The 18156-nt window shown below is 43.7% G+C and overlaps 2 protein-coding genes across 3 annotated transcripts in view; one reads left to right on the top strand and one right to left on the bottom strand.

Moving 5' to 3' along the window:
• nfkb2 (nuclear factor of kappa light polypeptide gene enhancer in B-cells 2 (p49/p100)) overlaps nt 1–9683 on the top strand; it is an 86633-nt gene extending 76950 nt beyond the window's left edge. Inside the window, 4 exon segments of the mRNA XM_084321639.1 lie at nt 5437–5518; nt 8064–8233; nt 8742–8853; nt 8966–9683. Coding sequence (XP_084177765.1) covers nt 5437–5518; nt 8064–8233; nt 8742–8853; nt 8966–9042 — 441 coding nt within the window. The 3' untranslated portion in view covers nt 9043–9683.
• Nucleotides 9684–9723: 40 nt separating this feature from the next.
• psda (pleckstrin and Sec7 domain containing a) overlaps nt 9724–18156 on the bottom strand; it is a 116171-nt gene continuing 107738 nt past the window's right edge. For both annotated transcript variants that reach the window (XM_084322093.1, XM_084322094.1), the window contains exons 12-13: nt 17467–17610; nt 9724–14361 (exon numbers count right to left, since the gene is read on the bottom strand). In XM_084322093.1, coding sequence (XP_084178219.1) covers nt 14044–14361; nt 17467–17610 — 462 coding nt within the window. In that variant the 3' untranslated portion in view covers nt 9724–14043. The remainder of the gene's footprint in view (nt 14362–17466; nt 17611–18156) is intronic.

Raw genomic sequence — 18156 nt, 5'->3', positions numbered from 1 at the left:
GTTCCTCTGTCCTTATGTTCCTCTGTCTTCATGTTCATCTGTCTTCATGTTCCTCTGTCTTCATGTTCCTCTGTCTTCATGTTCATCTGTCTTCATGTTCCTCTGTCCTCATGTTCCTCTGTCTTCATGTTCCTCTGTCTTCATGTTCCTCTGTCCTCATGTTCCTCTGTCTTCATGTTCCTCTGTCTTCATGTTCCTCTGTCCTCATGTTCCTCTGTCTTCATGTTCCTCTGTCTTCATGTTCCTCTGTCCTTATGTTCCTCTGTCTTCATGTTCCTCTGTCCTCATGTTCCTCTGTCTTCATGTTCCTCTGTCCTCGTGTTCCTCTGTCTTCATGTTCCTCTGTCTTCATGTTCCTCTGTCTTCATGTTCCTCTGTCTTCATGTTCCTCTGTCTTCATGTTCCTCTGTCCTCATGTTCCTCTGTCTTCATGTTCCTCTGTCCTCATGTTCCTCTGTCCTCATGTTCCTCTGTCCTCATGTTCCTCTGTCCTCATGTTCCTCTGTCTTCATGTTCCTCTGTCCTTATGTTCCTCTGTCTTCATGTTCCTCTGTCTTCATGTTCCTCTGTCCTCATGTTCCTCTGTCTTCATGTTCCTCTGTCTTCATGTTCCTCTGTCTTCATGTTCCTCTGTCTTCATGTTCCTCCGTCTTCATGTTCCTCTGTCTTCATGTTCATCTGTCTTCATGTTCCTCTGTCTTCATGTTCCTCTGTCTTCATGTTCCTCCGTCTTCATGTTCCTCTGTCTTCATGTTCATCTGTCTTCAAGTTCCTCTGTCTTCATGTTCCTCTGTCTTCATGTTCCTCTGTCTTCATGTTCCTCCGTCTTCATGTTCCTCTGTCTTCATGTTCATCTGTCTTCAAGTTCCTCCGTCTTCATGTTCCTCTGTCTTCATGTTCCTCTGTCTTCATGTTCCTCTGTCTTCATGTTCATCTGTCTTCATGTTCCTCTGTCTTCATGTTCCTCTGTCCTCACGTTCCTCTGTCCTCATGTACCTCTGTCTTCATGTTCCTCTGTCTTCATGTTCCTCTGTCCTCATGTTCCTCTGTCTTCATGTTCCTCTGTCCTCATGTTCCTCTGTCTTCATGTTCCTCTGTCTTCATGTTCCTCTGTCCTCACGTTCCTCTGTCTTCATGTTCCTCTGTCTTCATGTTCCTCTGTCTTCATGTTCCTCTGTCTTCATGTTCCTCTGTCTTCATGTTCCTCTGTCTTCATGTTCCTCTGTCCTCATGTTCCTCTGTCTTCATGTTCCTCTGTCCTCATGTTCCTCTGTCTTCATGTTCCTCTGTCTTCATGTTCCTCTGTCTTCATGTTCCTCTGTCTTCATGTTCCTCTGTCTTCATGTTCCTCTGTCTTCATGTTCCTCTGTCTTCATGTTCCTCTGTCCTCATGTTCCTCTGTCTTCATGTTCCTCTGTCCTCATGTTCCTCTGTCTTCATGTTCCTCTGTCCTCATGTTCCTCTGTCTTCATGTTCCTCTGTCTTCATGTTCCTCTGTCCTCATGTTCCTCTGTCCTCATGTTCCTCTGTCTTCATGTTCCTCTGTCTTCATGTTCCTCTGTCTTCATGTTCCTCTGTCCTTATGTTCCTCTGTCCTCACGTTCCTCTGTCTTCATGTTCCTCTGTCTTCATGTTCCTCCGTCTTCATGTTCCTCTGTCTTCATGTTCATCTGTCTTCATGTTCCTCTGTCTTCATGTTCCTCTGTCTTCATGTTCCTCTGTCCTCACGTTCCTCTGTCCTCACGTTCCTCTGTCCTCATGTTCCTCTGTCTTCATGTTCCTCTGTCTTCATGTTCCTCTGTCTTCATGTTCCTCCGTCTTCATGTTCCTCTGTCTTCATGTTCATCTGTCTTCATGTTCCTCCGTCTTCATGTTCCTCTGTCTTCATGTTCCTCTGTCTTCATGTTCCTCTGTCTTCATGTTCATCTGTCTTCATGTTCCTCTGTCTTCATGTTCCTCTGTCCTCACGTTCCTCTGTCCTCATGTTCCTCTGTCTTCATGTTCCTCTGTCTTCATGTTCCTCTGTCCTCATGTTCCTCTGTCTTCATGTTCCTGTCTTCATGTTCCTCTGTCTTCATGTTCCTCTGTCCTCATGTTCCTCTGTCTTCATGTTCCTCTGTCTTCATGTTCCTCTGTCCTCACGTTCCTCTGTCTTCATGTTCCTCTGTCTTCATGTTCCTCTGTCTTCATGTTCCTCTGTCTTCATGTTCCTCTGTCCTCATGTTCCTCTGTCTTCATGTTCCTCTGTCCTCATGTTCCTCTGTCTTCATGTTCCTCTGTCTTCATGTTCCTCTGTCTTCATGTTCCTCTGTCTTCATGTTCCTCTGTCTTCATGTTCCTCTGTCTTCATGTTCTTCTGTCTTCATGTTCTTCTGTCTTCATGTTCCTCTGTCTTCATGTTCCTCTGTCCTCATGTTCCTCTGTCTTCATGTTCCTCTGTCCTCATGTTCCTCTGTCTTCATGTTCCTCTGTCTTCATGTTCCTCTGTCTTCATGTTCCTCCGTCTTCATGTTCCTCTGTCTTCATGTTCATCTGTCTTCATGTTCCTCCGTCTTCATGTTCCTCTGTCTTCATGTTCCTCTGTCTTCATGTTCCTCTGTCTTCATGTTCATCTGTCTTCATGTTCCTCTGTCTTCATGTTCCTCTGTCCTCACGTTCCTCTGTCCTCATGTTCCTCTGTCTTCATGTTCCTCTGTCTTCATGTTCCTCTGTCCTCATGTTCCTCTGTCTTCATGTTCCTGTCTTCATGTTCCTCTGTCTTCATGTTCCTCTGTCCTCATGTTCCTCTGTCTTCATGTTCCTCTGTCTTCATGTTCCTCTGTCCTCACGTTCCTCTGTCTTCATGTTCCTCTGTCTTCATGTTCCTCTGTCTTCATGTTCCTCTGTCTTCATGTTCCTCTGTCCTCATGTTCCTCTGTCTTCATGTTCCTCTGTCCTCATGTTCCTCTGTCTTCATGTTCCTCTGTCTTCATGTTCCTCTGTCTTCATGTTCCTCTGTCTTCATGTTCCTCTGTCTTCATGTTCCTCTGTCTTCATGTTCTTCTGTCTTCATGTTCTTCTGTCTTCATGTTCCTCTGTCTTCATGTTCCTCTGTCCTCATGTTCCTCTGTCTTCATGTTCCTCTGTCCTCATGTTCCTCTGTCTTCATGTTCCTCTGTCCTCATGTTCCTCTGTCTTCATGTTCCTCTGTCTTCATGTTCCTCTGTCCTCATGTTCCTCTGTCCTCATGTTCCTCTGTCTTCATGTTCCTCTGTCTTCATGTTCCTCTGTCTTCATGTTCCTCTGTCCTTATGTTCCTCTGTCCTCACGTTCCTCTGTCTTCATGTTCCTCTGTCTTCATGTTCCTCTGTCTTCATGTTCCTCTGTCTTCATGTTCCTCTGTCCTCATGTTCCTCTGTCTTCATGTACCTCTGTCTTCATGTTCCTCCGTCTTCATGTTCCTCTGTCTTCATGTTCATCTGTCTTCATGTTCCTCTGTCTTCATGTTCCTCTGTCTTCATGTTCCTCTGTCCTCACGTTCCTCTGTCCTCATGTTCCTCTGTCTTCATGTTCCTCCGTCTTCATGTTCCTCTGTCTTCATGTTCCTCTGTCTTCATGTACCTCTGTCTTCATGTTCCTCTGTCTTCATGTTCCTCCGTCTTCATGTTCCTCTGTCTTCATGTTCATCTGTCTTCATGTTCATCTGTCTTCATGTTCCTCTGTCTTCATGTTCCTCTGTCTTCATGTTCCTCTGTCCTCACGTTCCTCTGTCCTCATGTTCCTCTGTCTTCATGTTCCTCTGTCTTCATGTTCCTCTGTCTTCATGTTCCTCCGTCTTCATGTTCCTCTGTCTTCATGTTCATCTGTCTTCATGTTCCTCCGTCTTCATGTTCCTCTGTCTTCATGTTCCTCTGTCTTCATGTTCCTCTGTCTTCATGTTCATCTGTCTTCATGATCCTCTGTCTTCATGTTCCTCTGTCCTCACGTTCCTCTGTCCTCATGTTCCTCTGTCTTCATGTTCCTCTGTCTTCATGTTCCTCTGTCCTCATGTTCCTCTGTCTTCATGTTCCTGTCTTCATGTTCCTCTGTCTTCATGTTCCTCTGTCCTCATGTTCCTCTGTCTTCATGTTCCTCTGTCTTCATGTTCCTCTGTCCTCACGTTCCTCTGTCTTCATGTTCCTCTGTCTTCATGTTCCTCTGTCTTCATGTTCCTCTGTCTTCATGTTCCTCTGTCTTCATGTTCCTCTGTCTTCATGTTCCTCTGTCCTCATGTTCCTCTGTCTTCATGTTCCTCTGTCCTCATGTTCCTCTGTATTCATGTTCCTCTGTCTTCATGTTCCTCTGTCTTCATGTTCCTCTGTCTTCATGTTCCTCTGTCTTCATGTTCCTCTGTCTTCATGTTCTCCTTTCTTCATGTTCCTCTGTCTTCATGTTCCTCTGTCCTCATGTTCCTCTGTCTTCTTGTTCCTCTGTCCTCATGTTCCTCTGTCTTCATGTTCCTCTGTCCTCATGTTCCTCTGTCTTCATGTTCCTCTGTCTTCACGTTCCTCTGTCCTCATGTTCCTCTGTCCTCATGTTCCTCTGTCTTCATGTTCCTCTGTCTTCATGTTCCTCTGTCTTCATGTTCCTCTGTCTTCATGTTCCTCTGTCCTTATGTTCCTCTGTCCTCATGTTCCTCTGTCTTCATGTTCCTCTGTCTTCATGTTCCTCTGTCTTCAAGTTCCTCTGTCTTCATGTTCCTCTGTCTTCATGTTCCTCTGTCTTCATGTTCCTCTGTCCTTATGTTCCTCTGTCCTTATGTTCCTCTGTCCTTATGTTCCTCTGTCTTCATGTTCCTCTGTCCTCATGTTCCATGTTCCTCTGTCTTCATGTTCCTCTGTCTTCATGTTCCTCTGTCTTCATGTTCCTCTGTCCTCATGTTCCTCTGTCTTCATGTTCCTCTGTCCTCATGTTTCTCTGTCTTCATGTTCCTCTGTCTTCATGTTCCTCTGTCCTGAAGGTCACTGTTTTTTCTTCATTATTTATTTTACATGCAAAGCACTTTATACACCCAGTGTCAATCAGTCAGCCAGTCACTTTGCTCAAGTTTGCTCTGAACAGGGTCAATCATGCTATGATGCCCCTCTAGCTCATGAAATGAACTTCCAACAGTCCAAAGCTTGAGATTCTCTCCTCTGTTGCAGAGTTTAACACCTTGATCTCTAACCGTTGCCAATCAAGTTGTGTACGTGTTTTAATTGATTTGTTGTTATCCTTGCTTTTTGCCTAATCTTATTGTTATGATTTGATATGGTGTAGTTGTTTGCTAATTTCTGTATGAACCTCATTTGCCTTTCGAGTTTAAATAAAAGGTTTGAAATGAAACTCCCTCACGGTTGGCCAGACTGCCCCCTAGTGGTGCCTCGCAGACACGGCACTTTGCGTGGCATCTGACATTTTGTGTGTTTCGTTTTACAGGTGAGGACGCTGCTCGACTCACAACGGAGCCCCAAGACCAGCCGCCACACCAGCAAGAAGCCCAAGCCCACCAGCAGCGAAGGTGAGACTGGCTCCTCAGAGGAGACGGGGAAGACGGATACAGTAGAAATATATATATATATTAGGGCTGACCCCTATTAGTCGATTAGTCGACTAATCGGTCGAAATGAGCCGAGTCGAGAAAAGAAAAAAAAATATATATATATATATTAGTCGAGAAAAGAAAATATATATACTTTTTTTTTTATTTGCAATTTTTTTTAATCATTCTTTCCAAAAGAAAAGAGGCCTAGAAGCGTAGCTAACGCTAATGGCACGCATACCAGAGGCTAACTGCCTACGAAAACAGGCACAGAGGCAATGAAAGAGGATTTCACCTGTTTAAAAACATTACATTTTTTTTTTTTTTTTTTATCATTCCATTTGGGCTGTGGGGGGTGCTTAATGTCTGAAGGAGTCGACTGAAGGCTTCTTGTCCTCTGCAAAAGCATACAATTGGTCCACTGATGGATACATCTTGATATTTGTCTAGTCTAGTGTGTTCATTAACACTTTGAGTGCCACGCCGGGTTTTCCTTTTTACCCCCTGAATGCCACCATCGGCGCCAATGTTAACGTTAATATCGCCTAATCTATGTTTTAAATTATGGCTATGTGTCTAATCTGCCCATCGCATTATCAAAGACTATTTTCCAGTCAGTGCTGTCAAGGCAAATTGGTTTTTTATCGCGTCATTTCCGTTTCAGAGCATTTAGAAAAGCACCCGTTTTGAGATAAAAAACAGCCCATTCTGGACTATGAAAATCGTCTTTTACTGGAATATTCCACAACGTTGATATTCGTCGGCCTTTTTATGAATCGTTTTCAAATAAACGCTAGATGATCAATATTATACGTGCACGCAAGCACATTCGGGCCGCGCACGGATAATCGCTGCGTTGATTTCCTCTCGGACTTTTACAGTGAAACCGAAAGAGCCCATTTCACAAAACAGCTCATAACTTCATCAAAATTAGTCTGATTATCCTAACACTGATAACATAGAGTCCTTACCTGACATCAGATGGTATCCAACTGGTATATTCCAATTCCTGATCACCATTCGAAAAAATCGATAAGTGTATACATCCAACGCGATACAGTAGAACTCCATGATCAGCGGGGCTCAGAGGCTCCAGAATGAACTGTGGACTGGAAAATGTGGAGTACCGGATTTTTTTCCCCATCCATTTTCATTGAGTCCATTCCAAAATCCCTTATGTCATCTGAAAGACGATAGGGGGCGCTTTTTTCCACATATGATCTCCGGCGCCGCTCGTGTATACTCGGGTAGGCTCGCGTGATGCAATATGATTTCAGATCGCTAAAAAAAAATTTAAAATCCGAGAAATCTCGTGAGTGGCTTTCAACCACATAAAAATAAACCTGAGATATCTCGTGTGTGGCAGTTAAAGTGTTAACACTTTGAGCGCCACTCACGGCTTATCTCGGGTTTACGATAGTTACGTTGAAAGCCACGAGTTTTCTCGGAATTATTATTATATATATATTTTTTGCGATCTGAAATCATATTGCATCACGCGAGCCTACCCTAGCCTACCCAGGGGCCGCCGGCGATCAGATGTGAAAAAAGCGCCCCCTATCGTCTCCCAGATGGTAAATCACCCTTTTGGAATGGACTCAATGAAAATGGATGTGGGAAAAAAAATATTCCAGTCCACATTTTCCAGTCCACTGATGCAGCCGGAGTTACCAGAGTTCATTCTGGATCCTCTGAGCCCCGCGGATGAGTTCTACTGTATACACGTTAGATCTATACACTTATCGATTTTTTCGAATGGTGATCAGGAATTGGAATATACCATTTTTGGATACCATCTGATGTCAGGTAAGGAATCTATAATAATAATAATAATAAATCAAATTTATATAGCGCCTTTCATAGAACCCAAGGTCGCTTTACAATCAGGACAAAAAATAGGGCAAGGAAAGTAGGGGGGGGGGGGGGAAGAGGGGATGAGGGAAAGTAGGGGATAATGGACCTAATTTAATCAGTGTTAGGATAATCAGACTCGTTTTCGAGGAGATATAAGCTTTTTTGTGATATGTGCTCTATCTGTTTCACTGTAAAATCCATGAGGAAATGAAAGCGAGGCGATTAAAAGGCGATTATCACAGAATGGGCTGTTTTTCACCTGAAAACGGGTGCTTTTCAAAATGCTCTCAAACGGAAATGAAGCGATAAAAAACCAATCTGCCTCGACAACACTGACTGGAAAATGATTCTTTGATAAGCGACGGGCAGATTAGACACATAGCCATAATTTAAAACATAGATTAGGCGATATTAACGTTAACATTGGGAGTGGACCGTGGCATTCAAGGGGGTAAAAAGGAAAACACGGCGTGGCGCTTAAAGTGTTAAAAATATTATATTATTATTATATTATATCGACAGAGGGCCAACGCCACAGAGAATGTGGTACTGGTGCGCTGGTCTTTAAAAAAACTTGTTTAATTTGTATCGCTACCACGCTAAATGTGAGGATACACCGTGATATGGATTTCATGCCCCCCCCCCCCCCCCCCCCCCCCCCCACCGACAGAGCCAGAGCAGCAGGCCCTGGACAGTGATACTCTGGCCAAGCTGGTGGATGTGCTGAACATCGGCGATGTTCCCTGGAAGCAGCTGGCTGAGAAGCTGGGCATGTTGACACTAGCTCACCTGTACCAGGAAAGCCCCTCGCCCTGCCAGAACCTGCTCCAGAACTACCAGGTAGGGAACTGTGTGTGTATAATGTGTGCATGTGAGGTGTGTGTGTGTACACGCATACATGCATGAACGAAAGCATGTCAAGTGAAAGTCCAGCATGTGTGCTTGTGATTACTCTTTGTCTGTGTGTGTGTGTGTGTGTGTGTGTGTGTGAGTGTGTGTGTGTGTCTGTGTGGGTGGTTGATGGGAGTTTGTGGTTTGGGCTGAAGTGTATTGGTCGTCTGGTGTGAGAGTGAGTGGATGGAAGAGAAAGTGATTACTATATATATACTATATTATTATCACTATATTTACTATAATATCACTATATCTACACTCTGCAAAGTGCAAATGGGATATTTTATTTTATATTTAATACTATTATCACTATATATATATAATTGGGTTTCCTGAAAGGCGTTATATAAATTAAGAAATTATTATTATTATTATTATCATCACTATATATACTATATTATCACCCATGTTGAATGAATGAGCTAACCATTTGTCTTCCTCTGTGTGTGTGCAGCTTGGGGGTGGTCCTCTGGAGGGCCTGGTTGAGGCTCTGAGCTCTCTGGGTCTAACAGAGGGAGTGAGGCTGTTGAGACGAGTTGAACTCAGAGAAGATAAACAGAGAGCAGGTAATCAACACACACACACAGTCCGTCATTATCATCAGCAATACCATACAACTCACAGATACACACAGTACATGCACTTAATGGCACCGTCATGCTTCCTCTGCTTCCTCAGACACCACAGTCGACAGTGGCTTTGGTAGTCAACCAATGGAAGAGGAGATGGAGGAGCAATCTGTAGCCAACCAGTGACCACCAGGAAGAGGAAGAAAGGTTTACTGTTAAACGGTCTCAAGCACCTTGTCTCTTTATGGACTCAAAGTTAATCTCATAACTCTGTGTCTCTTCAATGCCTCTGCGTACGACGGGAATGAGGTTCCCTTCCTGTCCGTTGAAAGAACAGTTTTTTGATAAACGAAACAAACTCTTTTGCAAGCAAGCACAAGGAGGCAGAGAGAGAGAGAGCGTTGTTGGAACCGCGTGCTCAGCGATGTGCAATGAACACACGACATGGAGAGACGTGGACTGTCTCCGTTATTCTTTAGGATCAATTATTTTTAACAGGTCGCTGAAGCCAATTTTGATAACGCAGCCTTCTTTATGAAAAAGTGCCACTTCAGATTTATCATTACGGAACGTTCAGTTACTCAAGAATATTTATGGGCTGTCAGTATTTATTTTACTAATACTGTGTATTCGTTTGGTTCTCATCTTAACCAAACACTGCTGTACAGCCTTGACATTATGAAAAAAAGCAAGAGCAAAATTGAAATATCCCATTTGCGCTTTGCAGATATGCAAAATGTCAGTCGTTTTTTTGTTCTTTTTATGTCATGTTTTTAATTTGTCTGTCTGGTCGATTTGTGTTGAATTAAAATGATTTACTCTGGAAACTGCAACGGGGGGGGGGGGGGTTCCTTTCAAAATGTCTTTTATTAATTGTTTCCCTCTAAGCCTTCAAAAGAAGATACAAACCAGTATAATTCACTAAGAGCAACATTATATTGACATTATGTACAGCGGTACGGGTGATGAGTTACACAGAACATTCATCGCTATGGAAACGATGGATAACAAAACCTGTACAGAAACCCAGTTTAAGTCTTGGAAGTGAATTAAGGAATGGTAAGAGTTTTGACAATGACACTCAAACAATATTAAACCAATATTTAATCTGATAGGAGCAAAACAAAAATAAATACATTTGTTGACATCCCAACACAACCCTACCTATCAACACCCCTACCTATCAACCCCCCTAACCCAAAGTGCAGAAGGGCACGACATCCATTTGTGTTGAGAGCCCTACTCTCAAAAGTGCCCTAGAACCTACCTTCGCTGTCGCTAGCATTTAGGCCTACTATAATATGGCTTTTCACCATAAACGTGTATATATATATATTTACATTATTTGAAGACAAACACCCATATATAGTGATTGTGACTGCCTGGCTGCACGGGTGAGCCTCACCCCAGAACACACGGTCCCTATAGAATTACACTCTACGGGTGTTGAAAAGAAACAACATTCCTGTTCTCAGGAGGGAGGGATAATACAGCCTTGCAGGGGTCAATATGGGGAACGATAATAGAGTTGTTACCATGACATTCATCAGTCTCACAATGCTTGCTGGTAGAGTGGATCTTCTATTTTTAACAGATACATTTGTGTATTTACATTCCCCTGAATGTGTACGAACACAAATTATCTTGAGGTGGATGACTTGGAAGAAAATGTTACACAGCCTAAAGTCCTCGTTTAGAATTAATCATTTTCCTTTGGAACCTTTATTTAAAGTCCTTATAGGCCTTTTCTAAACTGCCCCTAGTCTTCCCAACTGCCCCTAGGTGATGGAAAAGTGACAGAGAGAGTGAACAGCGGGAACACAAGCTTTTATTATTATTTACCATAGTAGGAATATCCATAGTGTTTTTATTTGGGTGAATCATCCCTTTCGTTTTTTGTAGCGTCAAAATCATCCATGTTCCTAATCTGGCAATATGTACCAATAGTGTCGGGGCAGCTTCTATTTTGTATACAGACACCCTCTGGTGGGCGTTATCTGCCGTTACAGTATTGGTTTACAAAGCGAAAGGCATCTGAGCCTGAGTAGAAACAGGCCACCATGCCTTCCAGCAGCAGCCATTCATACAGAGAATTTATTACATTCATCACATAATAATACAATAATGTAATTTGTGATGCAGAGGACAGATGTTGTCATCATGAAAGTCCCTTTTTTACCCAACACATCGAATAACTTCAAGAGGAATCGCTTGGACAACCTGTAGATCTATACTGCCCTGCAGAAGCTAACCGCAGTCACTATACTGTCCTGCAGAAGCTAACCACAGTAACTATACTGTCCTGCAGAAGCTAACCACAGTCACTATACTGTCCTGCAGAAGCTAACCAGTCACTATACTGTCCTGCAGAAGCTACCCACAGTAACTATACTGTCCTGCAGAAGCTAACCACAGTAACTATACTGCCCTGTAGAAACTAACCACAGTCACTATACTGTCCTGCAGAAGCTAACCACAGTCACGATACTGTCCTGCAGAAGCTAACCACAGTCACTATACTGTCCTGCAGAAGCTAACCACAGTCACGATACTGTCCTGCAGAAGCTAACCACAGTCACTATACTGTCCTGCAGAAGCTAACAGTCACTATACTGCCCTGCAGAAGCTAACCACAGTCACTATACTGCCCTGTAGAAGCTAACCACAGTCACTATACTGCCCTGTAGAAGCTAACCACAGTCACTATACTGCCCTGCAGAAGCTAACCACAGTCACTATACTGCCCTGTAGAAGCTAACCGCAGTAACTATACTGCCCTGTAAAAGCTAACCACAGTCACTATACTGCCCTGTAGAAGCTAACCACAGTCACTATGCCCTGTATAAGCTAACCACAGTAACTATACTGCCCTGTAGAAGCTAACCACAGTCACTATACTGCCCTGTAGAAGCTAACCACAGTAACTATACTGCCCTGTAGAAGCTAACCACAGTCACTATACTGCCCTGCAGAAGCTAACCACAGTCACTATACTGTCCTGCAGAAGCTAACCACAGTCACTATACTGTCCTGCAGAAGCTAACCACAGTCACTATACTGCCCTGTAGAAGCTAACCGCAGTCACCACGCAAACAGTGAACCTGAGAAAAATGTCTTTAAAGTTCATTGACTATCCAGTTATTTAGTTGTTAATGCAATTATGTATACCCTTTGTCTCCAGAATAGAGCAAGATTGAACTCACAGGTGAACTTTCTCACAGGATAAAACCGATATTGAGAAGTTTAATTTCACTTAGAACAACATTTTGAAAAATAATTTAGTTACTGTGGTTAGCTTCTGTGGGAGCATGTCTATGTTCCCAGGGTTCTATGTTCCCCGCTTGATTGATTGATTGATTGAAAATTTTAGACCACCAGCCCTGATTCCAAACTCTAACCTTAACCAACTTCGAAAGAGGGCCTAAGCTTAACCAGTTCGAAACAAGGCGGACATTAATAATTAATAAAATAATAAAAAATTTAAAAAATGTCAATCAATTAATCAATCAAGCGGGGAACATAGGACCCGGGGAACATAGGGATGATCCCGCTTCTGCGGGGCAGTATAGCTGCATGGCAAGAGGGACATCTAACATAGCTACCAGACTATGTACGTGCTGCTCGTACATGATGTTTGCCTTGAAGTAGTACTGGAATCTCGTGGTGAAACCGACATTCAACTAACCATCCAAGCTTCTCATCGACAACATAGAGAAATGTGATACGGAAATGCTTTCCTCTGTCTCCTTTGTTCAAGAAACCATGACATAATACTTCTATGTATGTAACATTTAGTAAAAAACTGAAATAACTGTCTCTTGATATAATCCACGGACCCTTTTGAAACTAAATCATCCACGGCCACTTCCCTGATAGGCATGCATTCAGTGACGATCATGATGATCACGTGATCCATTCCACATGGCAACAATGATCACGTGATCCATTCCACATGGCAATGAAGATCACGTGATCCATTCCACATGGCAACGAAGATCACGTGATCCATTCCACATCGCAAAGCAATCACAGAGTATTTGGTGCCAAGGTTTATGGGCATTGACCATATTCACACAGCGGCCATTTTTCTCTTATGTCATGCTCAGGTTGGGATTCCTTTGGCAGCGTGGGGGGAGGGGGGCAGTGCATTTTGTCACATCAAAGGGGAAAAAGATAGAAAACTGAATTAAAGTAAACCCAATGTGGTTGCAGCAGTGTGTCCAGTCCCGTTCCAAGTCATCCGTCACTCATCCAGTTCTGTCTCTGTGATGCACGGTTTGACTCCACTTCACACGTCCTGACAGACCAGCTGGGTCTCAGCCTAGTCGCCATGGCAACAGTCCTACTGCTCCCATATGTCCCCATTGGTTCGGTGTGTCAACTCGCCCCCTTTAGGGGGAGGCTAAGTGTGAAGTTACCTACCTGGATACTGTTCTGGGATCAGTTATACAGTTTCCCCCCACAATAATGGTTAATAATAGAGGTGAGGGGCGGAGTAGAGTACTGGGGGACATGGCTACGTAGGACTGGGGCTGATCTGCAGTCAGCGCTCAAAGGCGGCTTCAAACCTGCAGCTTTTACGAGGGGTCGACCTGTAGTATACTTGATGAAAAATATGTAAAACAAACGAAGCGACAAAACAACTATATATGTGAAACGAATGGCTTAATACTGCCAGTCTCTTTCCTGCCAACAATGTTGGATCCATAAGGTTATTATAATGACGACAGCCGGAGCCTCATAGCTGGACTAGTACAGAGAAGCCCCAGGAAGTCACGATGCTCATGAGTGACCACGTTGTTGCTAATTTGTTTTCCGCCGTGGGGGGGGGGGGGGGGGGGGGGCTTGGTTGTTTTGCGTGGCTTCGTATGATCCAGTGTGCAACGGAGAAGGAACATGCCAGACATCCATCTTTCTCTCTCTTCCTCCCCTCCTCTCCACTCGTCTCTCCCTCCCTCCCTCCATCACTGGACGTCATTAAAATGTCACCCGCCTGCTCGTCGTCCGTGTACTTTTCAGAACCGCAGGAAAGTATCCTCACTAGCCAGGATTTGAACGCGGCCAAATGGAACCGGCTACGGGGGTTAGCGGCCCCTGTGAAGAACCGCCAGGCCAATGCCCTAAATCCTTGGAAGTTCCATCCACAGCCATGAACGGCCTCCCTCCCTGTCCCGGCCAGGGCCCCTCTCACTGTTTGACTGTCTGTTTGTAGCTCTGTCTCTGGGGCTCCGAGCGCTTGCTGCCGCTGCTGTTGCTGCCGATGCTGCTCTTCTTCTTGCTTCCCTCTTTGCCGCCGCTGCCGCTGGAGGTCCTGGAGCCGCGGGCCTTCTCCTTGCCGCTGCCCCCCTGGCTGGAGCTGCCCTCCTGGGGCACTAGGGTGGGGCTGGAGTGGGCCCTCTGCAGGCCCCCGTCGCCGAAGAGCCGCGCCTCGAAGGCCGTCAGGTCCTCGTCACCGCTGCGGAGTTTGGCGCGGAGCAGCATGGCGTAGGTGCCGTACCGTGTTTTCTGGAGGAAGAGATGTCATTTCAAAATAAAGGTTTTTGTCATAAAGGCATCACAGCATAATAGAGGGGCTATTGGTACAAGCCGGTAATGACCGTCTAGAGGTGTTTAGGGATAGATGGAGTTCACTTAGGGAGGCAGAAGAGTGGGAATAAATATACAAGATATTTCTTAGTGGAGGATTAAGGGAGGCTGCCGTGGGGTTGCAGGGTCTTGATGTGCTTTCTGGTTTTTTGCTGCGTTGTGGCTCGTTCTGCCGCCGCCGTTCGCTCACCGGGAGTTTGTGCACGGCTGTCTGCTGCTCATGTGGGGCAGTGGTTGGTGTTTGGGTGGTCTGCTGTTGAGTATAGTTCAACCGATCCTCAACTTTTTGTATGTTATTATTAAGTTATTGGGGAGCAGGGGTGATGGGTGGGATACTTACTACTTACTGAGTGTAGCAATATGATTTCATGTTATCATTTCTTGTGGAAATTATACATCTACTGTTTCTGCACCCCTTTTTAATAATAAAAAGAATTACGTCAAAATTGATTGATAGTGAAGTCACTTTTATTTATTGAGCACATTTAAAAACAACAAGTAGTATCCGTCTATGCGGTTTAATCAACTTCTTCAACTCTGTTACACATTCCCAATTGGTAAATGGTGCCTTTATATAATAGCTTTTATCCAAAGTGCTTTACAATTTTGTACCCCACATTCACCCATTCACTCACACATTCACACACCACCTGCTCATCGGGAGCAATTAGGGGTTATGTGTCTCGCTCAAGGACACTTCGATACGCTGCCCAGGAGGAGCGGGAATCGAACCGGGAACCTCCAGATTACCAGACGACTGCTCTACCTCCCGAGCCACTGTCGCCCCAATTGTTAAACATTCACTCCGTTAAACATTCCCCACATGTGCTCTGCGTTTTGTACACGGCATGCAACGGGTGATTGTTATCAGATAACAGGTGATTATCATTAAATGACATCCATGGCCTCTGAGCCAGTGTTGTAGTACTTGAGTCCGAGTCCTGGACTGATTTTCAGGACTCGTGACTCGACTTGGACTTGGACTCGGAAGGTGCAGACTCGGACTTGTTAATTGATAAATACAGTTATTTATTTATTTATTTTTGTAATAGGCCCTAATCATTTGGCATTTGTTTGACCATTGTGTCACAAAGTAAATAAACTCCCTTTGAAATGGTGACCGGTTTGTCATTTATGTTTAATATAGACCTTTTTTTATTTGTATGTCATCTCAGACACAACCTTGATGACTCGGACTAGGGTAATGGGGACTCGACTCGGACTCTTCTTTGGCGACTCTGATTTGGACTCGAACACTGGGGACTCGAGACTCGACTCGGACTTGAGATTTAGTGACTCGACTACAACACTGCTCTGAGCTGTATGAGAACACTATGAATATGCTTCTGAGCTCTGGTATGAAGACGTACAGAGAGCGTGCTATTCTGTGATTATTGGCACTGGTTTGCCGCAGTGGTAGCGACGAGGCTGCAGGGCCCTGATGACTCGTGCTGGTTTGTAGACGTCGATATGAATGTTCAGCACGGGATCACTGAGGGACCAGAGCTGCAGTGGTGGAGAACATGCAGACTGTCTCACTGTGTCACAAGCAGAACAGTGGTGGAGAACATGCAGACTGTCTCACTGTGTCACAAGCAGAACAGTGGTGGAGAACATGCAGACTGTCTCACTGTGTCACAAGCAGAACAGTGGTGGAGAACATGCAGACTGTCTCACTGTGTCACAAGCAGAACAGTGGTGGAGAACATGCAGACTGTCTCACTGTGTCACAAGCAGAACAGTGGTGGAGAACATGCAGACTGTCTCACTGTGTCACAAGCAGAACAGTGGTGGAGAACATGCAGACTGTCTCACTGTGTCACAAGCAGAACAGTGGTGGAGAACATGCAGACTGTCTCACTGTGTCACAAGCAGAACATGCAGACTGTCTCACTGTCACAAGCAGAACAGTGGAAATGTGTATCGGTTTCTATATACCTACTTATACACCTGCATATAACAAATCTGTATGATAGCATGTACAATAATGCTGTATATACCATTTATATATATATATATATATATATATCCACATCTGTCTGTACATACCTGCATATAATCCTTTTTACATATCTGTAGATACTATATCTACAGTATATCTGTACATATCCCTTACCTACTCACACTAGTTACACTGCTGGCCAGTAGGACTTACTACCATAGTGTCTTTATACCTGTATCACTGTACATATTAATACTACAACTCTGTACATACATCTGATTAGCACTATTACTCAGTAGTACTAATTCATATATTTTATACCCAGTTTAATCACCTGGACATTGTATATTACTGTTGCACTTTACTGTTACATTTGCACTCTGGTTGGATGCCAAACCTCTTTTTGTTGTACTGTACTTGCGCTGTATGATGACAACACATTTTAATCTAATCTAATCTTTCAGTGCAACAGCTGATTGCAGTAGTGCATCAATTAAATGTAAACAAGGTGGGATTGATACCACTTGAGCTGTAAAGTCCAGCACAAGTTCCTATATTGTGGTTTATAAGCACTCATGGAATGCCATGTATAAATACTTTATATGGGACTTCACTCTGTATGCATTTATTATATTGTTTATATATTTTTCTGATATTTTTATATTCAGATGACATTTTATTGCCTATATTTATGTGTTTCTACTATTACCCTGCCCATACCTGTACCTCCCCTCCCCCATGCTGCTATAATGCCCGGATTTCCCCAAGGGGGTCATAAAGGAATCGCTTATCTTATCTTATCTTATCTTATGCACAAGTGTGTATGACAGTGTGTAGTGGTGTAATGGCAGTTGAGAAGTTGTATATCCGTCATTAGGGAGGTGGGTAATAATAATAATAATAATCATGATAATGTTAATGATAATGATAATAGTGATAATGATAATAATAATAATAATAATAATAATAATAATACTGATAATGATCATCATAATAATAATGATGATAATAATGTAACTAATAATTATAATAATAATGATGATAATAAATAACAATAATAATAACAGGACAGAACTCCTCACCTCAAACTCCAGGTATTCGGAGCGTAGTTTGTGCTCCTCCAGCTCCCGGCCCTTCATCTTGCGGTCCAGAGGCGTGGTCGTCAGGTCGGACAGCTCCGAGGACACCGCCCTGAAACGTGTCTCGTGGGATTTGACCTGCTCCTCCTGTCGGGACAAAGACAGAGCAGACGGTCAACTGTAGCCACCAACACAGCTGAATGACAACACGAACACACTGCATACTGTAAACTGTAGCCACTAACACAGCTGAATGACAACACACTGCATACTGTAAACTGTACCAACTAACACAGCTGAATGACAACACACTGCATACTGTAAACTGTAGCCACTAACACAGCTGAATGACAACACACTGCATACTGTAAACTGTACCAACTAACACAGCTGAATGACAACACACTGCATACTGTAAACTGTAGCCATTAACACAGCTGAATGACAACACACTGCATACTGTAAACTGTAGCCATTAACACAGCTGAATGACAACACACTGTAAACTGTAGCCACTAACACAGCTGAATGACACTGCATACTGTAAACTGTAGTCACTAACACAGCTGAATGACAACACACTGTAAACTGTAGCCACTAACATAGCTGAATGACAACACACTGTAAACTGTAGCCACTAACACAGCTGAATGACAACACACTGTAAACTGTAGCCACTAACACAGCTGAATG

Source organism: Notolepis coatsorum (genome assembly GCF_963971535.1).
Source record: "Notolepis coatsorum genome assembly, chromosome: 9".
Classification (NCBI taxonomy): Eukaryota; Metazoa; Chordata; class Actinopteri; order Aulopiformes; family Paralepididae; genus Notolepis; species Notolepis coatsorum.
The sequence above is the reverse complement of the archived record's forward strand: the minus strand, read 5'-3'. Positions and strand labels throughout refer to the sequence as shown.